The sequence below is a fragment of the Pongo abelii genome, chromosome 19 (genome assembly GCF_028885655.2).
Source record: "Pongo abelii isolate AG06213 chromosome 19, NHGRI_mPonAbe1-v2.0_pri, whole genome shotgun sequence".
Lineage (NCBI taxonomy): Eukaryota > Metazoa > Chordata > Mammalia > Primates > Hominidae > Pongo > Pongo abelii.
The window spans coordinates 31729260-31744367 of NC_072004.2; the positions used below are offsets into that span (position 1 = coordinate 31729260).

General features: G+C 54.0%; 1 protein-coding gene and 1 long non-coding RNA gene across 12 annotated transcripts in view; one reads left to right on the plus strand and one right to left on the minus strand.

Moving 5' to 3' along the window:
* LOC129051270 (tensin-3-like) overlaps nt 1–13436 on the minus strand; it is a 252609-nt gene extending 239173 nt beyond the window's left edge. The window contains exon 1 of the mRNA XM_063718537.1: nt 12977–13436. Within this exon, the coding sequence (XP_063574607.1) occupies nt 12977–13375 (399 nt within the window). The 5' untranslated portion in view covers nt 13376–13436. The remainder of the gene's footprint in view (nt 1–12976) is intronic.
* A 50-nt stretch (nt 13437–13486) lies between these two features.
* LOC134760542 (uncharacterized) overlaps nt 13487–15108 on the plus strand; it is a 105581-nt gene continuing 103959 nt past the window's right edge. For 6 of the 11 annotated variants that reach the window (XR_010138205.1, XR_010138202.1, XR_010138198.1 and 3 more), the window contains exon 1: nt 13488–13629. This is a non-coding gene — a long non-coding RNA (uncharacterized LOC134760542). Of the gene's footprint in view, nt 13630–15108 lie in introns of all 11 variants that reach the window. The other 5 variants (XR_010138199.1, XR_010138203.1, XR_010138201.1 and 2 more) reach the window with 2 other exon arrangements.

A 15108-nucleotide genomic window follows, 5' to 3' on the forward strand; every position in this document is an offset into this window, starting at 1 on the left:
GTCGGGCTCCAGTGTAGACTGGGCCTTGCCCAAAACAGGTAAGCAGAGGCTCAGGAGCAAAGGGTGGAGTGGGGTGGAGGGCAAAGCGAAGAATTGTGTTGACTTCAACTGGACTAAGAATTTAAGAGAGATAAGGGGCCTGTGTCGGGGAGTGGAGGGCAAGCGTGGGTGGGACCTGAAGGAGTAACCAGCACTCAGTGGAGCCCTGGGGACATTAGGTTTGCACGCATGCTTCTGCTGAAATTGCTGAAATTGCAGGGGACAGCAGCACACACTGGACACGAAGACACTTGTATCAATGCGGTTCCGGGAGCTGCTCCTCCCAGCCCTCTAGGTGTCCACTGTTAGTCACCAGTACAAGGTACTGGGGACAATCCTATAGTTCCATCAGCTGGCCAGGTCCACATTGTGCATCTTCCCTGCATGAGGTCGGGAAGATGAAGGTCAGAGGGACAGCAAGCCAAGGTCACCGTATTCCAGGAGCCCTCAGCATGGCCCTGAGTCTACACCGCCATCCACCCCTCCACAGTCCTTACTCATCAGTGCATAGCTGCTCTGTGCAGCAAGACACGCAAGCTAAAGCCTCCCAACAAACCTCAGCCCAGAAGAAAGTGGAGACCACTGCAGTTCACCAGCTCATGTGCATCGCTGCCGGTGCCAAACCCAGATGCACATGCACAGTGGGCTCCAGCATTGTCCCCAGCCACCCTGGCTCTCATTCTCCAACTCCTGATGGAGTCTCACTCTGTCGCCCTAGCTGGAGTGCAGTGGTGTGATCTCAGTTCACTGCAACCTCTGCCTCCCAGGTTCAGGCGTTTCTCCTGTGTCAGTCTCCCAAGTAGCTGGGACTACTGGCATGCACCACCACACCCGGCTAATTTTGTATTTTTAGTAGAGTTGAGGTTTCACCATGTTGGTCAGGCTGGCCTCGAACTCCTGACCTAAGGTGATCCACCCGCCTTGGCCTCCCAAAGTGCTGGGATTATAGGGGTGAGTCACCACCCACCCCGCCCCCCAGCTCCTAACCTTCACGTTTTTCTTGCCTGTGCCAACTTTCCCAGTGGCATACAGCCTGCTGTAACACATCCCATCTTTGAAAACACAACCCTCCTTGGATGCCCACCCAGCCTTCCCATACCTGGCCTGTTTCTCTGCTGTTCCCCTTACAGGAAGCCTTCCTCAAAGGCTGACTATAGTCACTGTCCCTTACCCAAAGGCTCATGGGCTCCAGAATCCATGTTCAACCCATCTCACTGCAACTTTCCATAAGTCACCACCTAGCCATAGCCTGTCAGACCCAGTAAGGGACACTTGTCCCTCACTTTATTCCAATCCCAGCCGCATTTGAACACACCATCTCCTGACGCATTTTCTTCCCTGGTTGCTGTGACCCCATGCCCTACCTCACTGGTCCTGCCTTTGTCTCCTTTGGAGGGTCTTATCCCCTTGGGTACTTCTAAGTTTCAGGGTGCCTGGGCTCTGACCTAAAGGTCCTCTGTGTGCATGCACCCCTAGGCGGGCTGTCACCCTTCCCACCACCTGTCTGCCGGCTGACGGTCCTGACCGCTCCAAGCTTCTTCTCCCCTGACCTGCTGAGTCCTGAGCACCACCTGCTCCCACCTTCACTGGGCCATCCCTGAAGCACTGCTCACTTCAACCCTCCAAATAAGAACTCCCAGTTTTCTCCCCAACATGTCCTCCCTGCTGCTCTGTCTGCACAAATAGCACCCACTTCCCCACACAGTCAAGTCTCAACCTTCGGGCTCCTTCTCTTTCTCTTACAGCACACAGCCAATCTGTCAGCAAGCCCCGCAAAATAAAGCCCCAGAAAGGCCCAGTTCCCCGGTCTCCACTCTCACCATCCTGGTCCATCCACCACTGAACTGACCATCTCTCTGCATCCACAGGCCAACCAAATGGAGCTTCTTAAGACAGGAATCAGGACATGACAACGTAGCACAAAACCCTCTCCCAGCTTTTAGAATCTATACCCTTAAAAAATAAATAAATAAAAGTTCTTTTGGCCAGGCGCGGTGGTTCACACCTGTAATCCCAGCACTTTAGGAGGCCAAGGTGAGCAGGTCACGAGGTCAGGAGATTGAGACCATCCTGGCCAACATGGTGAAACCCCGTCTCTACTAAAAATACCAAAAAAACTTAGCCAGGTGTGGTGGTGGGTGCCTGTAATCCCAGCTACTCAGGAGGCTGAGGCAGGAGAATCACTCAAACCCAGGAGGCGGAGGTTGCAGTGAGCTGAGATCACGCCATTGCACTCCAGCCTGGCGACAGAGGGAAACTCCGTCTCAAAAAAAAAAAGTTCTTTTCATGAGCCCACAGACCAACGCGATCTAGCCCCTGCCAATCTCTGGCCTGCTCTCCAACTTCCTCAGCCAGGTGCTGCCTCAGGACATTAGCACTTGCTGTTCCTTGCACACGGGACTCACTTCCCCCAGATCCCTGCTCAGTTTATGTCACTCCTGCATGAGGCCCTAGGGAAAAGTCCATCCACCTTGGTCTTATAGTCATCGGGTATGAAAAACTCACCTCTAAGAGGGCATAAACTCTAGTCCATCTGTCCACCCAGTTCACAGAGATCCCCCTGCCTAGAACACAGCTAAGGATTTGCTGAATGAATGAGTGATACTCCTGATGGTCCCTGGCACACAGACCGCCTACTGGGCCATTCCAGGTTTTTCATGCTCTGACCAGAACACTGCCGTATCAACTCTACCCACGTCCCTGCCCTCCCACCCCCATCCCCACAACCTAGTTACTTTGTCTGGCTCTTGACAGGGGTGCCAGACCCATGCCTTGGTCTCCTTTCCCCTCTTCCATCCCTCCCACCCATCCCCACTCAGCTGAGCATTGGTCCCCAAATGCAACACTGAGGTCTCCCTTGCAAGGCCTTCTCAGGGAGGATCAGGCAAGGTCTTCTGGCCCCAGGCCTCAGGGCCCCACAAAAGTTCTTACATCACAGAGAAACCCTGCACCCTCACCCTGCCCTTCATCTATCCAAGGCCCGGACATGAGAAGGGGCCCATGCCTGTTTGCTGAATTAATAAAGGAAGGAAGAAGGGAAATAGGAATAGAAACACAGCCCCATGGTTCCATGGCCAGCAATGTCCACAGTAAGCCTGGATGTATGGAGAGGGCTTGGTGAACTTCACAGCCCTTTGCAAAAGATAAACTTGTAGAACAAATGGGTGAGCAACCAGACCATAGGATCTGTCCTGGAAGGCAGTAACCTTGACTTGCTGCCCCTCTGACCTTCACCTTCCCAACTATGCTGTCCCTAGTTGTCCCACAGCAAGACAGCTAGGACCAGGAGACAGAAGCACAAAGACACATTTGCAGCAGGGTCTCAATGGGCAAGGCACATGCAAACAAAATCTCTATGATCTCATTTAAAACACTTATCACAACGGTCAATTCTCCTTCAAGGAATGTGTTCTAAGGCAATGACCATGCCTGGAAAGATCTACGTGGAAGGGCAGGCTACAGAATTATGCACAACAAAAAAAGCTGGAAGCAGTTTTAATAGCCAGCAACTGGGTTCTGGTCATTTTATGGTACTAACATAGAATGGGATTCAAATACTATGAAGTCACTAAAAATAATAATCACATCCATATTCACTTATACGGAAAACACCCATGGGATATTAACAAAGTTACAAAACAAAACAAACCTAAGTTTTGGTCATTCCTAAACAGTCTTATCCCACTCCTGAGGATTCACGCCACCCCAAAGAGACAGAATTTTGCTGTGGAGTGACTGAGCACATCTCCCAAGTCTGCACCCAGCCAAGGAAGATGAGCTCACTCAGAAAAGAGGTGAGGAGGGGCTCAGCCTCTTGGGAGCCTGGGTGAATACCATTCACCAGACCTGCGGGAAGCGCCAGGAAGATCTTCCTAAAACACCCGGTTCCTTCAGGAAGCGTTTCCTCGGAGTGCCCCTGCTTCTTTCTCAAATGGGCAAGCTGGGCTCACTGCCACACAGAGGGCAGACAAGCTTTAGCACCTGAGCTCCCGGGCAGAAGGCTGGCCTGGTGTCCACTTCCTGCCGCTGGACTCGGGAACAGAGCACGAGCAGGTGGCTAGACCCTGGGCACGTCCTGAAGGTGGAGGCCCAGTGGGGCCAAGCCATGGACTGGATGGTTCTGTCTCGATCCAGGTGTTTCCTTAAGCAAATGGGGAGACCATGGAGGAGGTGGGTGAGGGCACAAAACGTCATGTGGCTGGAGCCCTGGGTGTGGCCACCTCAGGCCAAAGGGAAGGAACTAGAGTTCCAGCATAGCCACCAAGAGCAGGCGAGCCTTTGGCTAGGCCAGGGTTCAAAACTACAGGCAAGGAGACCCCCAGTGGAATAATTCATGCCTTGAGGAGCACTTTGAAAAGTCATTGGACAGTCTACAATGAGAACTACGAAAACATTTGAACTGCAGACCTCGCTCTTTCCACACCTGTGAATCTAAACTCGATAAGTGTCCACAGACAGGAGAGAAACAACATCCCACACAGGCAAAGTTAAGTCAACAGACCAAGGTTCACACTGTGCACATGTGTGTTAGATGAGTGGAGAGTAAGAAGTGTGCAAATTCGTGGAATGGAAGTATGGTTGTTATCACCCTAAATTCTTGCACTTGCAGAGACTGAAATAACAGGGAATGACGTCTGCTAAGGCACAACTGGAGCGGGGCAGGGGTGGGGTGGGGAAGGAGGCTACAAAATCATGTGTCCACAGGGACCGATCCTTGGCCTCTCTGCAAATGCACTTCTTCTGTTAGAGTGCCTTTACAAGGAAAATGGAAACATTTAAACAGACATTGAAAAGGAGCGACATTCTTACCCACCATATTTATCTGCATAAACCTCCCCACGACCATCACATTCTTCTGGCACACCTAATTCATTTCTTTTTTTCATTATTTTTCTCCTGAGGCTATTTTGGCTGCAAGATAGATTCTAAGAGAATAACAGGGATTTGACAAATAAAAGGGATGCTTAGAGATGCGTTAAAAGTAATCTTGCCAAGCCAGGAAGCCGTTTAGAGCATGGCACATGAGTGAAGGCTAGAAACAATTTGCCTGGAGAAAGAAGAAGAAACATAACAACAAAAAATCACTCCTGCCTCCGTTGCAGAAATCAACAAGACACAAACAGGCAGACATACCTTGTTTTATTGTGCTTTGCTTTATTGAACTTTGCAGATACTGAGACTTTTTTTTAACAAACTGAAGGTTTGTGGCAGCGCCAGACCAGTCCCTCTGGTTCCCTGACATTCGTTTCGGCCACAAGATCAAGGGAGTCAGTGCACCCAGGAGCAGAGGAGAGGATGTCCCTCAAGAATGAGACAGGAAGTGCAGAGGAAATGCGACACCACCTGTCCTAGAAGACAAGGCCAGTCACGCTCGCCTAGCGCTCATTCTAGGCAACCCACCCACCCATGAGGGGAAACATGGAGAACAAGGAAGCTTCCCTGTCTGAGACACGTATGGAAGCCAATAAATCCAGGGTCATGAGACCTGCCCAATGAAGCAGAAAGACGTTTGGAGAGAGATACAGTCATGACACGGATCTGCATGAAGTGTGTCCCTCACGCACTGGGAAGTCATCTTTGTTGAAGACATTTGGCCAGAGTGAGAGTCATCCAGGCCCCTGAGAAACAGGTGAGGCAGAGCAAGAGGGAGGATAGAGCAGAGGCCAGTGCCCCGGCAGGATACAGCGCCGTGCCACCGACAGGGGCATAAGGAGAGGGGTTCCAAAAGGGTGGCTTGTCCAGAGAGGCCAGCGTTCCAGTGACAGGGATTGTTGCCATCTCCCATTCCCGGCTTCTTCTTCTACACGGTATCGTGGTGTGGCTTCATTCCTCAGCGAAGAGCCGTGAAAAGATACAACCATCTTCTCTGATGTGCTTCTGCTCCCCTACTGCAGGACAAAGATCTCCTTTGGGGCTCTTTTCCTTGGTAGCTGTGTGGTCATCTTGATCTTAGAAAAGCGGCAGCTCATGATGGGGATGAGATTTCAAATGCTCCGGGGCCGATGCATCTCTTCAAGTGGGCCACGCCTTCACACACCCAAAGCAGATCCGCGGCGGCGAAACGATTGACAACCGGCCTCATGACCCAGGCAGAGACGCAGAAAGAGGCTCAGCAAAGACATGCCGACATGCCAGAAATCGCTTTGTGGTGCACAGGGCACATTCGGCCAAAGACACACACGCACAAGGGCACACACACACTAACCGAAAGAGAGAGGGAAGGAAAGACACAGAGACTGAGTGACAGACAGAGAAGAGAGAATGGGACACACACACACACACACACACACACACACAGAGTCATACAGCAGAGGCATTGAAACACACCCCCCCACGCAACCCCTGAGGCTACGGGGTTCTGCTGTCGACGAGAACGACCCTCGGGTGAGAGAACAGCCCAGGGGCACGCAGGCCGACCTGTCCTCGAGATGACGGCGGCACGACTTTTGGGGAGACTCACCCCAACAGCGTCCGGGCAGGTCTGAGGCTGGGATGCCATGCTGCTTCCCCTGGACTCTGCCTGGGGTTTCCTCATCCTGGTCGGCCCTTTGCGACTCCTGGCATCCGGAGACGTTCCCGTCGACCCCGTAGAGATGTCAGGCCGGAGCCTCAGAGCCCCGCCACCCAAGCACTGCCACGGAGGGCTCCTGCTTTGCCGAGCCTCAGGGATCTGTTTCTAAGACAACCGTGGGAAGCACTGTGACGGCAGAAGCCGCTCCCGCCTCGCGCATGCGCATTGGCTGGACCGACTCGCGCTCCGCTCCTGGCAGTCAGGCTGCGTCCCCTTTAAATAATGCCCCCGCTGCAGCCGCGGCGGCGTGTCGGTAAGGGGTCCAGCTTGGGACGCCTTGGGAGAGGGGGCCGCCGGTTCCCTGTCCCAGGGCCAAACACCCAGCAGTCCCGCCCTCAGGATCTCCTTGAGCCGACTTCCACCGAGGGAAGGGGAGCTTCAGGACGCCTGTTGTGTTCTGGGGACTCCCGTTCAGATCCGATTTTGGCCCCCTCCCAGTGAGATAGGATGGGCTCACCACATCTGGTGAGGCAGGCAGGGCCTCGCTGCAGCACAGAATGATCCCATAGGTCTCAAGGCGCAGCGTCAGCTGAAACTTCACTGATCCATCAGCCCTCTGCCTCCCTCCTCCTTCGAAAGAGCAGGGGCCTGCCCCGCTTCTAAAAGCCCTGGGGCTCCGGAAAGCCGACCGCGCTTTACAGGACACGTGCGGGCAGGAACAGGGGCGAATCCGAGGTGGAGACCATGAGACCACGCGTGGCACTGGCGTATCCCACAGCAGATGGTGCGAATGTGTGTCACCGGAGGCATATCGGGAGACGGCGAAACAAACGGTGGTGTCCAGGTATGTGCCAGTGGAAGGGGGGAGCAAGTGACCTTTCGGTGAATGCCAAGGGAAATCAAAGAACACCTGGGATTCGGTGGGTGGGGGGCCTGTGCCTGACCCAAGCCAGGTTTTCAAATGCCTATCAGAGGAGCAAAGAAGTTTCTGCAGAATTCGCCCCACCCCCAACCCTCCTCCTCCCTGGTAGCCCTGACGCAACTTCCCCTGCACCCAGCCCCAGCCCCAGCCCCAGCCCCAGCCCCAGCCCCAGCCCAGTCCCTCTGGTTCCCTGACATTCGTTTCGGCCACAAGATCAAGGGAGTCAGTGCACCCAGGAGCAGAGGAGAGGATGTCCCTCAAGAATGAGACAGGAAGTGCAGAGGAAATGCGACACCACCTGTCCTAGAAGACAAGGCCAGTCACGCTCGCCTAGCGCTCATTCTACGCAATCCACCCACCCATGAGGGGAAACATGGAGAACAAGGAAGCTTCCCTGTCTGAGACACGTATGGAAGCCAAGAAGTCCAGGGTCATGAGACCTGCCCAATGAAGCAGAAAGACCTTTGGAGAGAGATACAGTCATGACACGGATCTGCATGAAGTGTGTCCCTCACGCACTGGGAAGTCATCTTTGTTGAAGACATTTGGCCAGAGTGAGAGGCATCCAGGACCCTGAGAAACAGGTGAGGCAGAGCAAGAGGGAGGATAGAGCAGAGGCCAGTGCCCCGGCAGGATACAGTGCCGTGCCACCGACAGGGGCATAAGGAGAGGGGTTCCAAAAGGGTGGCTTGTCCAGAGAGGCCAGCGTTCCAGTGACAGGGATTGTTGCCATCTCCCATTCCCGGCTTCTTCTTCTACACGGTATCGTGGTGTGGCTTCATTTCTCAGCGAAGAGCCGTGAAAAGATACAACCACCTTCCCTGATGTGCTTCTGCTCCCCTACTGCAGGACAAAGATCTCCTTTGGGGCTTTTTTCCTTGGTGGCTGTGTGGTCATCTTGATCTTAGAAAAGAGGCAGCTCATGATGGGGATGAGATTTCAAATGCTCCGGGGCCGATGCATCTCTTCACGTGGGCCAGGCCTTCACACACCCAAAGAGGATCCGCGGCGGCGAAAACGATTGACAACCGGCCTCATGACCCAGGCAGAGACGCAGAAAGAGGCTCAGCAAAGACAGGCCGACATGCCAGAAATCGCTTTGTGGTGCACAGGGCATATTCGGCCAAAGACACACACGCACAAGGGCACACACACACTAACCGACAGAGAGAGGGAAGGAAAGACTGAAAGAAAGAGAGAGAAGAGAGAATGGGAGACACACACACACACGCACAGACACACACACACACACATAGTCATACAGCAGAGGCATTGAAACACACACCCGCAGGCAACCCCTGAGGCTGCGGGGTTCTGCTCTCGACCAGAACGACCCTCGGGTGAGAGAACAGCCCAGGGGCACGCAGGCCGACCTGTCCTCGAGATCACGGCGGCAGGACTTTTAGGGAGACTCACCCCGACACCATCAGGGCAGGCCTGAGGCTGGGATGCCGTGATGCTTCTCGCGGACTCCGCCCGGGGTTTCCTCATCCTGGTCGGCCCTTTGCGACTCCTGCCATCCAGAGACGTTCCCGTCGACCCCGTGGAGAGGTCAGGCCGGAGCCTCAGAGCCCCGACACCAAAGCACTGCCACGGAGGGCTCCTGCTTTGCCAAGCCTCAGGGACTGGTTTCTAAGACAACCGTGGGAAGCACTGTGACGGGAGAAGCCGCTCGCGCCTCGCGCATGCGCACTGGCTGGGCCGACTCGCGCTCCGCTCCTGGCAGTCAGGCTGCGTCCCCTATAAATTAGGCCACCGCTGCACGGCGGCGGCTGGATCTGGGGTCCAGTTTGGGGCGGCGTGGGAGAGGGGGCGGGTGTCCAGTCCCAGGGCCAAACCCCAGGAGTCCTGTCCTCAGGATTTCCTTGAGCCGACTTCCACCGAGGGAGGGGGAGCTTGAGGACGCCTGCTGTGTCCCCGGGACTCCCCTTCAGATCCGATTTCGGCCCCCTCCGAGTGAAATAGGATGGGCTCACCACATCTGGTGAGGCAGGCAGTGCCTCGCCGCAGCACAGAATGATCCCATAGGTCTCAAGGCGTAGTGTCAGCTGAAAATTCACTGATCCATCAGCCCTCTGCCTCCCTCCTCCTCTGAAAGAGCAGTGGCCTGCCCCGCTTCTAAAAGCCCTGGGGCTCCGGAGAGCCGACCGCGCCTTACGGGACACGTGCAAACAGGAACAGGGGCGATTCCGAGGTGGAGACCATGTGACCACGCGTGGCACTGGCGGATCCCACAGCAGACGGTGTGAACGTGTGTCACCGGAGGCATATGGGGCGGGGCGACGGCGAAACAAACTGTAGAGTCGAGGCATGGTCCGGTGGAAGGGGGGAACAAGGGACTTTCCATCAATGCCGAGGAAAATCAAAGAACGCCTGGGAACCGCGGGGGTGGGGGTGCCTGTGCCTGACCCAAGCCGCGTTTTCAAATGCCTACCAGAGGAGCAAAGAGGTTTCTGCAAAATTCGCCCCATCCCCAACCCTCCACCGTCCTGGTAGCCCCGACGAAACCTCCCCTGCACCCAGCCCCAGCCCCAGCCCCAGCCTAGTCCCTTTGGTTCCCTGACATTCGTTTCGGCCCGAACATCAAGGAAGTCAGTCCACCCAGGAGCAGAGGAGAGGATGTCCCTCCAGAATGAGACAGGAAGTGCAGAGGAAACGCGACACCACCTGTCCTAGAAGTCAAGGCCAGTCACGGTCGCCTAGCGCTCATTCTAGGCAATCCACTCACCCATGAGGGGAATCGTGGAGAAGAAGGAAGCTTCCCCGTCTGAGACACGTATGGAAGCCAAGAGCTTCAGGGTCATGAGACCTGACCAATGAAGAAGAAACACGTCTGGAGAGAGAAAGAATCATGACAGGGATCCCCAGGAAGTGTCTCCCTGACGGACTGGGAAGTCATCTTTGTTGAAGACATGTGGCCAGAGCGAGAGGCATCCGGGCCCCTGAGAAACAGGGGAGGCAGAGCAAGAGGGAGGACAGAACCGAGGCCAGAGCCCAGAGCCCAGGCAGGATACAGAACCGTGCCACCGCCACGGGCATAAGGGGAGGGGTCCCAAAAGGGTGGCTTGTCCAGAGAAGCCAGCGTTCCAGTGACAGGGATAGTTGCCATCTCCCATTCCCGGCTTCCTCTTCCAGACTGTATGGTGGGGTGGCTTCATTTCTCAGAGCTCCTGTGGGGATCTTGTCCTTGGCTGCAGTGTGTTCATCTTGATCCCAGAAAAGAGGCCGCTCAGGACGGGGATGAGATTTCCATTGCTCCGGGACCGACGTATCTCCTCACGTGGACCAGGTCTTCACACACCCAAAGCGGATCCGCGGCGGCGAAGACGATTGACAATCGGCTCCATGACCCAGGCAGAGACGCACAAAGAGGCTCACCAAAGACAGGCCGACATGGTGGAAATCGGTTTGTGGCGCACAGGGTACTTTCGGCCAAAGACACGCGCGCACACGGGCGCACACACACACAAACCGACAGAGAGAGGGAAAGAAACACACAGAGACTGAGAGACACAGAGAGAAGAAAGAATGGGAGACACACACACAAACGACACACACACACACAGACACACACACACAGACACACACACACAGACACTCACACAGAGTCATAGAGCAGAGCCATTGAAACACACACCCGCAGGCAACCCCTGAGGCTGCGTGATTCTGCTCTCGACCAGAACGACCCTCGGGTGAGAGAGCAGCCCAGGGTCACGCAGGCCGACCTGTCCTCGAGATCACGGCGGCAGGACTTTTGGGGAGACTCACCACAACACCGTCAGGGCAGGCCTGAGGCTGAGATGCCGTGCTGCTTCCCACGGACTCTGCCTGGGGTTTCCTCATCCTGGTCGGCCCTTTGCGACTCCTGCCATCGGGAGACGTTCCCGTCGACCCCGTAGAGAAGTCAGGCCGGAGCCTCAGAGCCCCGACACCCAAGCACTGCCACGGAGGGCTCCTGCTTTGCCAAGCCTCAGGGACTGGTTTCTAAGACAACCGTGGGAAGCACTGTGACGGGAGAAGCCGCTCGCGCCTCGCGCATGCGCACTGCCTGGGCCGACTCGCGCTCAGCTACTGGCAGTCAGGCTGCCTCCCCTTTAAATAATGGCAGCTGCGCGTCGGCAGGCGGGCTCCTGCTGCAGCTGTGGCTGGGGCTGGATCCGGGGTCCAGTTTCGGGAGGCGTTGGAGAGGGGGCCGCGGATGTCCCAGGGCCAAGCCCCAAGGAGTCCCTTCTTCAGGTACTCCTTGAGCCGACTTCCACCGATGGAAGGGGAGCTTCAGGGCGGCTGCTGGGTTCTGAGAACTCCTCTTCAGATCCGAGTTTGGACCCCTCCGTGTGAGAAAGAATGGGCTCAGCATATCTGGTGAGGCAGACAGGGCCTCCCTGCATCACAGAATGATCCCATGGCCCTCAAGGCATGGCGTCAGCTGAAAGTTCACTGAACCGTGATCCCTCTGCCTCCCTCCTCCTTTGAAAGAGCAGTGGCGTGCCCCACTTCTAAAAGCCCTGGTGCTCCTGCAAGCCGACACCGCTTTCAGGACAGGTTCAAACAGGGACGGGGCGAATCCGAGGTGGAGACAATGCGATCACGCGTGGCACTAGTGTATCCCAGAGCAGATGGTGTGAATGTGTGTCACCGGGGCATATGGTGCGATGGCGAAACCAACAATGGTGTCCACGCATGTGCCCCTTGGAAGGGGGGTAAAGGTGACCTTTCCATCAATCCCCGGGAAAGACAAAGAACACCTGGAAACCACCGCCACGCGCATAAGGGGAGGAGTGCCAAAGGGGTTACTTGTCCTTAGAGGCCAGGATTCCGTTGACCGGAATCCTGCCATGTCTCGTTCTCAACTTCTGTAAGATTTCGGTGTGGGGCTTCTTTTCTCAGAGAAGAGCCACAAGGAGATAGCACTGTCTCCTTTCAAGTCGGTCTGCTCCCCTCCTGCAAGACAAGTAGCTCCAGTGAGGCTTTTGTTGTTGTTGTTGTTTTCCTATAGTGTGGTCATGTTGATCGTAGAAAAGAGGTAGCTCAGGATCGGTATGAAATTTCAATGTCTTTGTGGAAGACGCATCTCCTCACATCGTCGAGGCCTTCAGAAACCAATGTGGAACCGCCCCGGAAACGATGGACAACTGACAACATGAGCCAAGCAGAAATGCAGAAAGAGGCTGCATGAAGACACGCTGACATGCAAGAAACCTCTTCGTAGCTCACTGGGCACATTGTTCCCAACACACACACACACACACACACACACGGGCACACACACAGAGACAGAGAAAGCAAGAGACACAGACAGAGAGTGAGAGACATAGAAGAGAGAGTGGGAGACACAGGTCCACAGACATAGAGCAGTGGCCGAGAAACGCACACGCCCAGGCAATCCCTGAGGCTGCGGGGTTCTGCTCTTCAGGAGTACGACCCTAGGATGGAGTGCAGCCCACAGGCACATAGGCTGACCTGTCCTCGACATCGCGGGGGGCAGCTGTTTTGGGGGCACTCACCTGAACACTGTCCGTGCAGGCCTGAGGCTGTGAGGCTGAGCTGTTTTCCCTGGACTCCCTCTGCTCTTTCTGCATCGTGGTCGACTCTCCGTGTATTCTGGTGTCCTGAAACTGTTTTGTCGACCCACAGGATTGGTCAGGCTGGAGCCTCAACACCAACTCACTGCCACGAAGGGCTCCTGCTTTGATAAGGTTCAGGGAGTCGTCCTCAGCCAACCGTTGGAGTAACTGTGACAGGATAATGGGCTCGCGCCTCGCGCATGCGCATTTCCCAGGGCAACGCCTGGTTTGCTCTTCAAGGTCTGGCTGCGGCCCTTTTAAACAGGTTCTGTGATGCGTGGACGGGGGTTTCTGTGGCAGTCGCGGTGGTGGCTGGAGCGGGGATGTAGTAGGGGGCATTGTGGGAGTGGGGGCTTCCGGCCCCCCAGGGCAAGACCCCGGGAGTCCTGTCCTCAGGACCTCCTTGAGCCGATTTCTACTGGTGGAGGTGGACCCTGCTTGAGGGTGGAGGTGGACCCTGCTTGAGGGTGCCGTTTCGGGTCTCCGGACTCACAGGCTGGCGTGCATTGTTGTGATCATAGCTCACTACAGCCTCAATCTGCCAGGCTTAAGCAATTTTCTTGCCTCAGCGTCCCACGTACCTGGGACTACAGGTATGTGCCCGCACACTCAACTACTTTTCTTCAAAAATATTTTTGTACGAATGGGGACTTACTATGTTGCCTGGCTCATGTCAAACACCTGGGCTCAAGCCGTCCTCCTGCGTTGGCCTCCCAATGTGCTGAGATTACAGGTGTGAGCTTCCACATGCAGCTAAATTCTTATATCTTAAATCCCTACCTCCCACAATAAGCAGATGTTAGGCACACTTATTTTATAACTTCTTGTTGTTTATGTCTCTTTTTGTCCCTGGATACAGGGATTAGCAGCCAAATTTCAAATCATTAGGGGCATTATGCTGTGTCCAGGAGTGGCTGAGGCTTCAAGGACCTGCTGCTCTGACATAGGCGTGATGAGGAGTACAATTCGTCTTGTGTTTCTGTGTTGTTTAACAACCTTCCTGAGCTCCTCTAAGTCAGTCCATCCTGCCACAACTGGGAAGAATCAAGAAAATCTCCAAGAAAATGTTTCTCACTTGCCTGTTGTCAAGTAGAAGACAGGTCTGCTGACCATGGCAGGCATGGCAGTGCATGGCAGTGAGCCCCTGTCACCATGTTTGCTATTCACTGCATGTTCCACCTGAACTTTCCCATCTGCTCAGTGAGTCTTGATGGTGGGGTAAAGGGGTTTCTCTCTCAAAGACCAAGGCTGACCCTCTCTGAATACAATGCCATGACCCAGTTACTGTCACTGTGGTTTTGTCTTCAGGGACTAAAGGATACAATAAGAATTTGTTCCTTTAATTTTCCTGTTGATGCACAAAATACTTAAATGCTTCTACATAGGTCTGCACTTTTGTGCCACAGAGCACTAAGGGAAAGTCCCCACAATAAAGATGCTTTTCACCTGAGCTGCTACGTGTTACAGTTAAGCAGCTAAAGGTTAAAAAAAAATCAAAGCTCCCCAAATGTTGTGGGTATGACAGCTGGTCCAACTTCACGGTCTGTACTTTCCCTCTGTAACAATATGGATAAATACAGAGATAACTAGCAACTGATACCCTAGTGTGCCAAGCAATCAATGTATCTGTGTCATTAAAAACCAGCATTTAACCATACTCTAGATACTTGAAAAATCACCTCCACACTCATGGACTGTAATTCTACTTTGCTTCCAAATGGCAGTTACAATTGGAAAGGAAATACCTAGTTTACAGGAGGCATTAATACTTTATTGTTGCAGAAATGGAACCCTTAAAAGAACATATTCTGGACTTTCTGACCTGGATACTAATCGTGGAAAATATATATCTAAGAATACACTTGGAACAGAAATGTGAAAAACCAAAAGTAAGAGATATTATGAAGGATCAAATATAAAATGACCCAGTGCTAAAGAGGCAACAAAGAAAATGGTAGAAGAAAATGATAAGAGGCATTATGCCTTAATGAGTTTGTGCTACTATATAAGAAAATACACTAGGCTGGGTAATTTCTGAAGAACAGAAATGTATTTCTCACAGTTCCATAGGC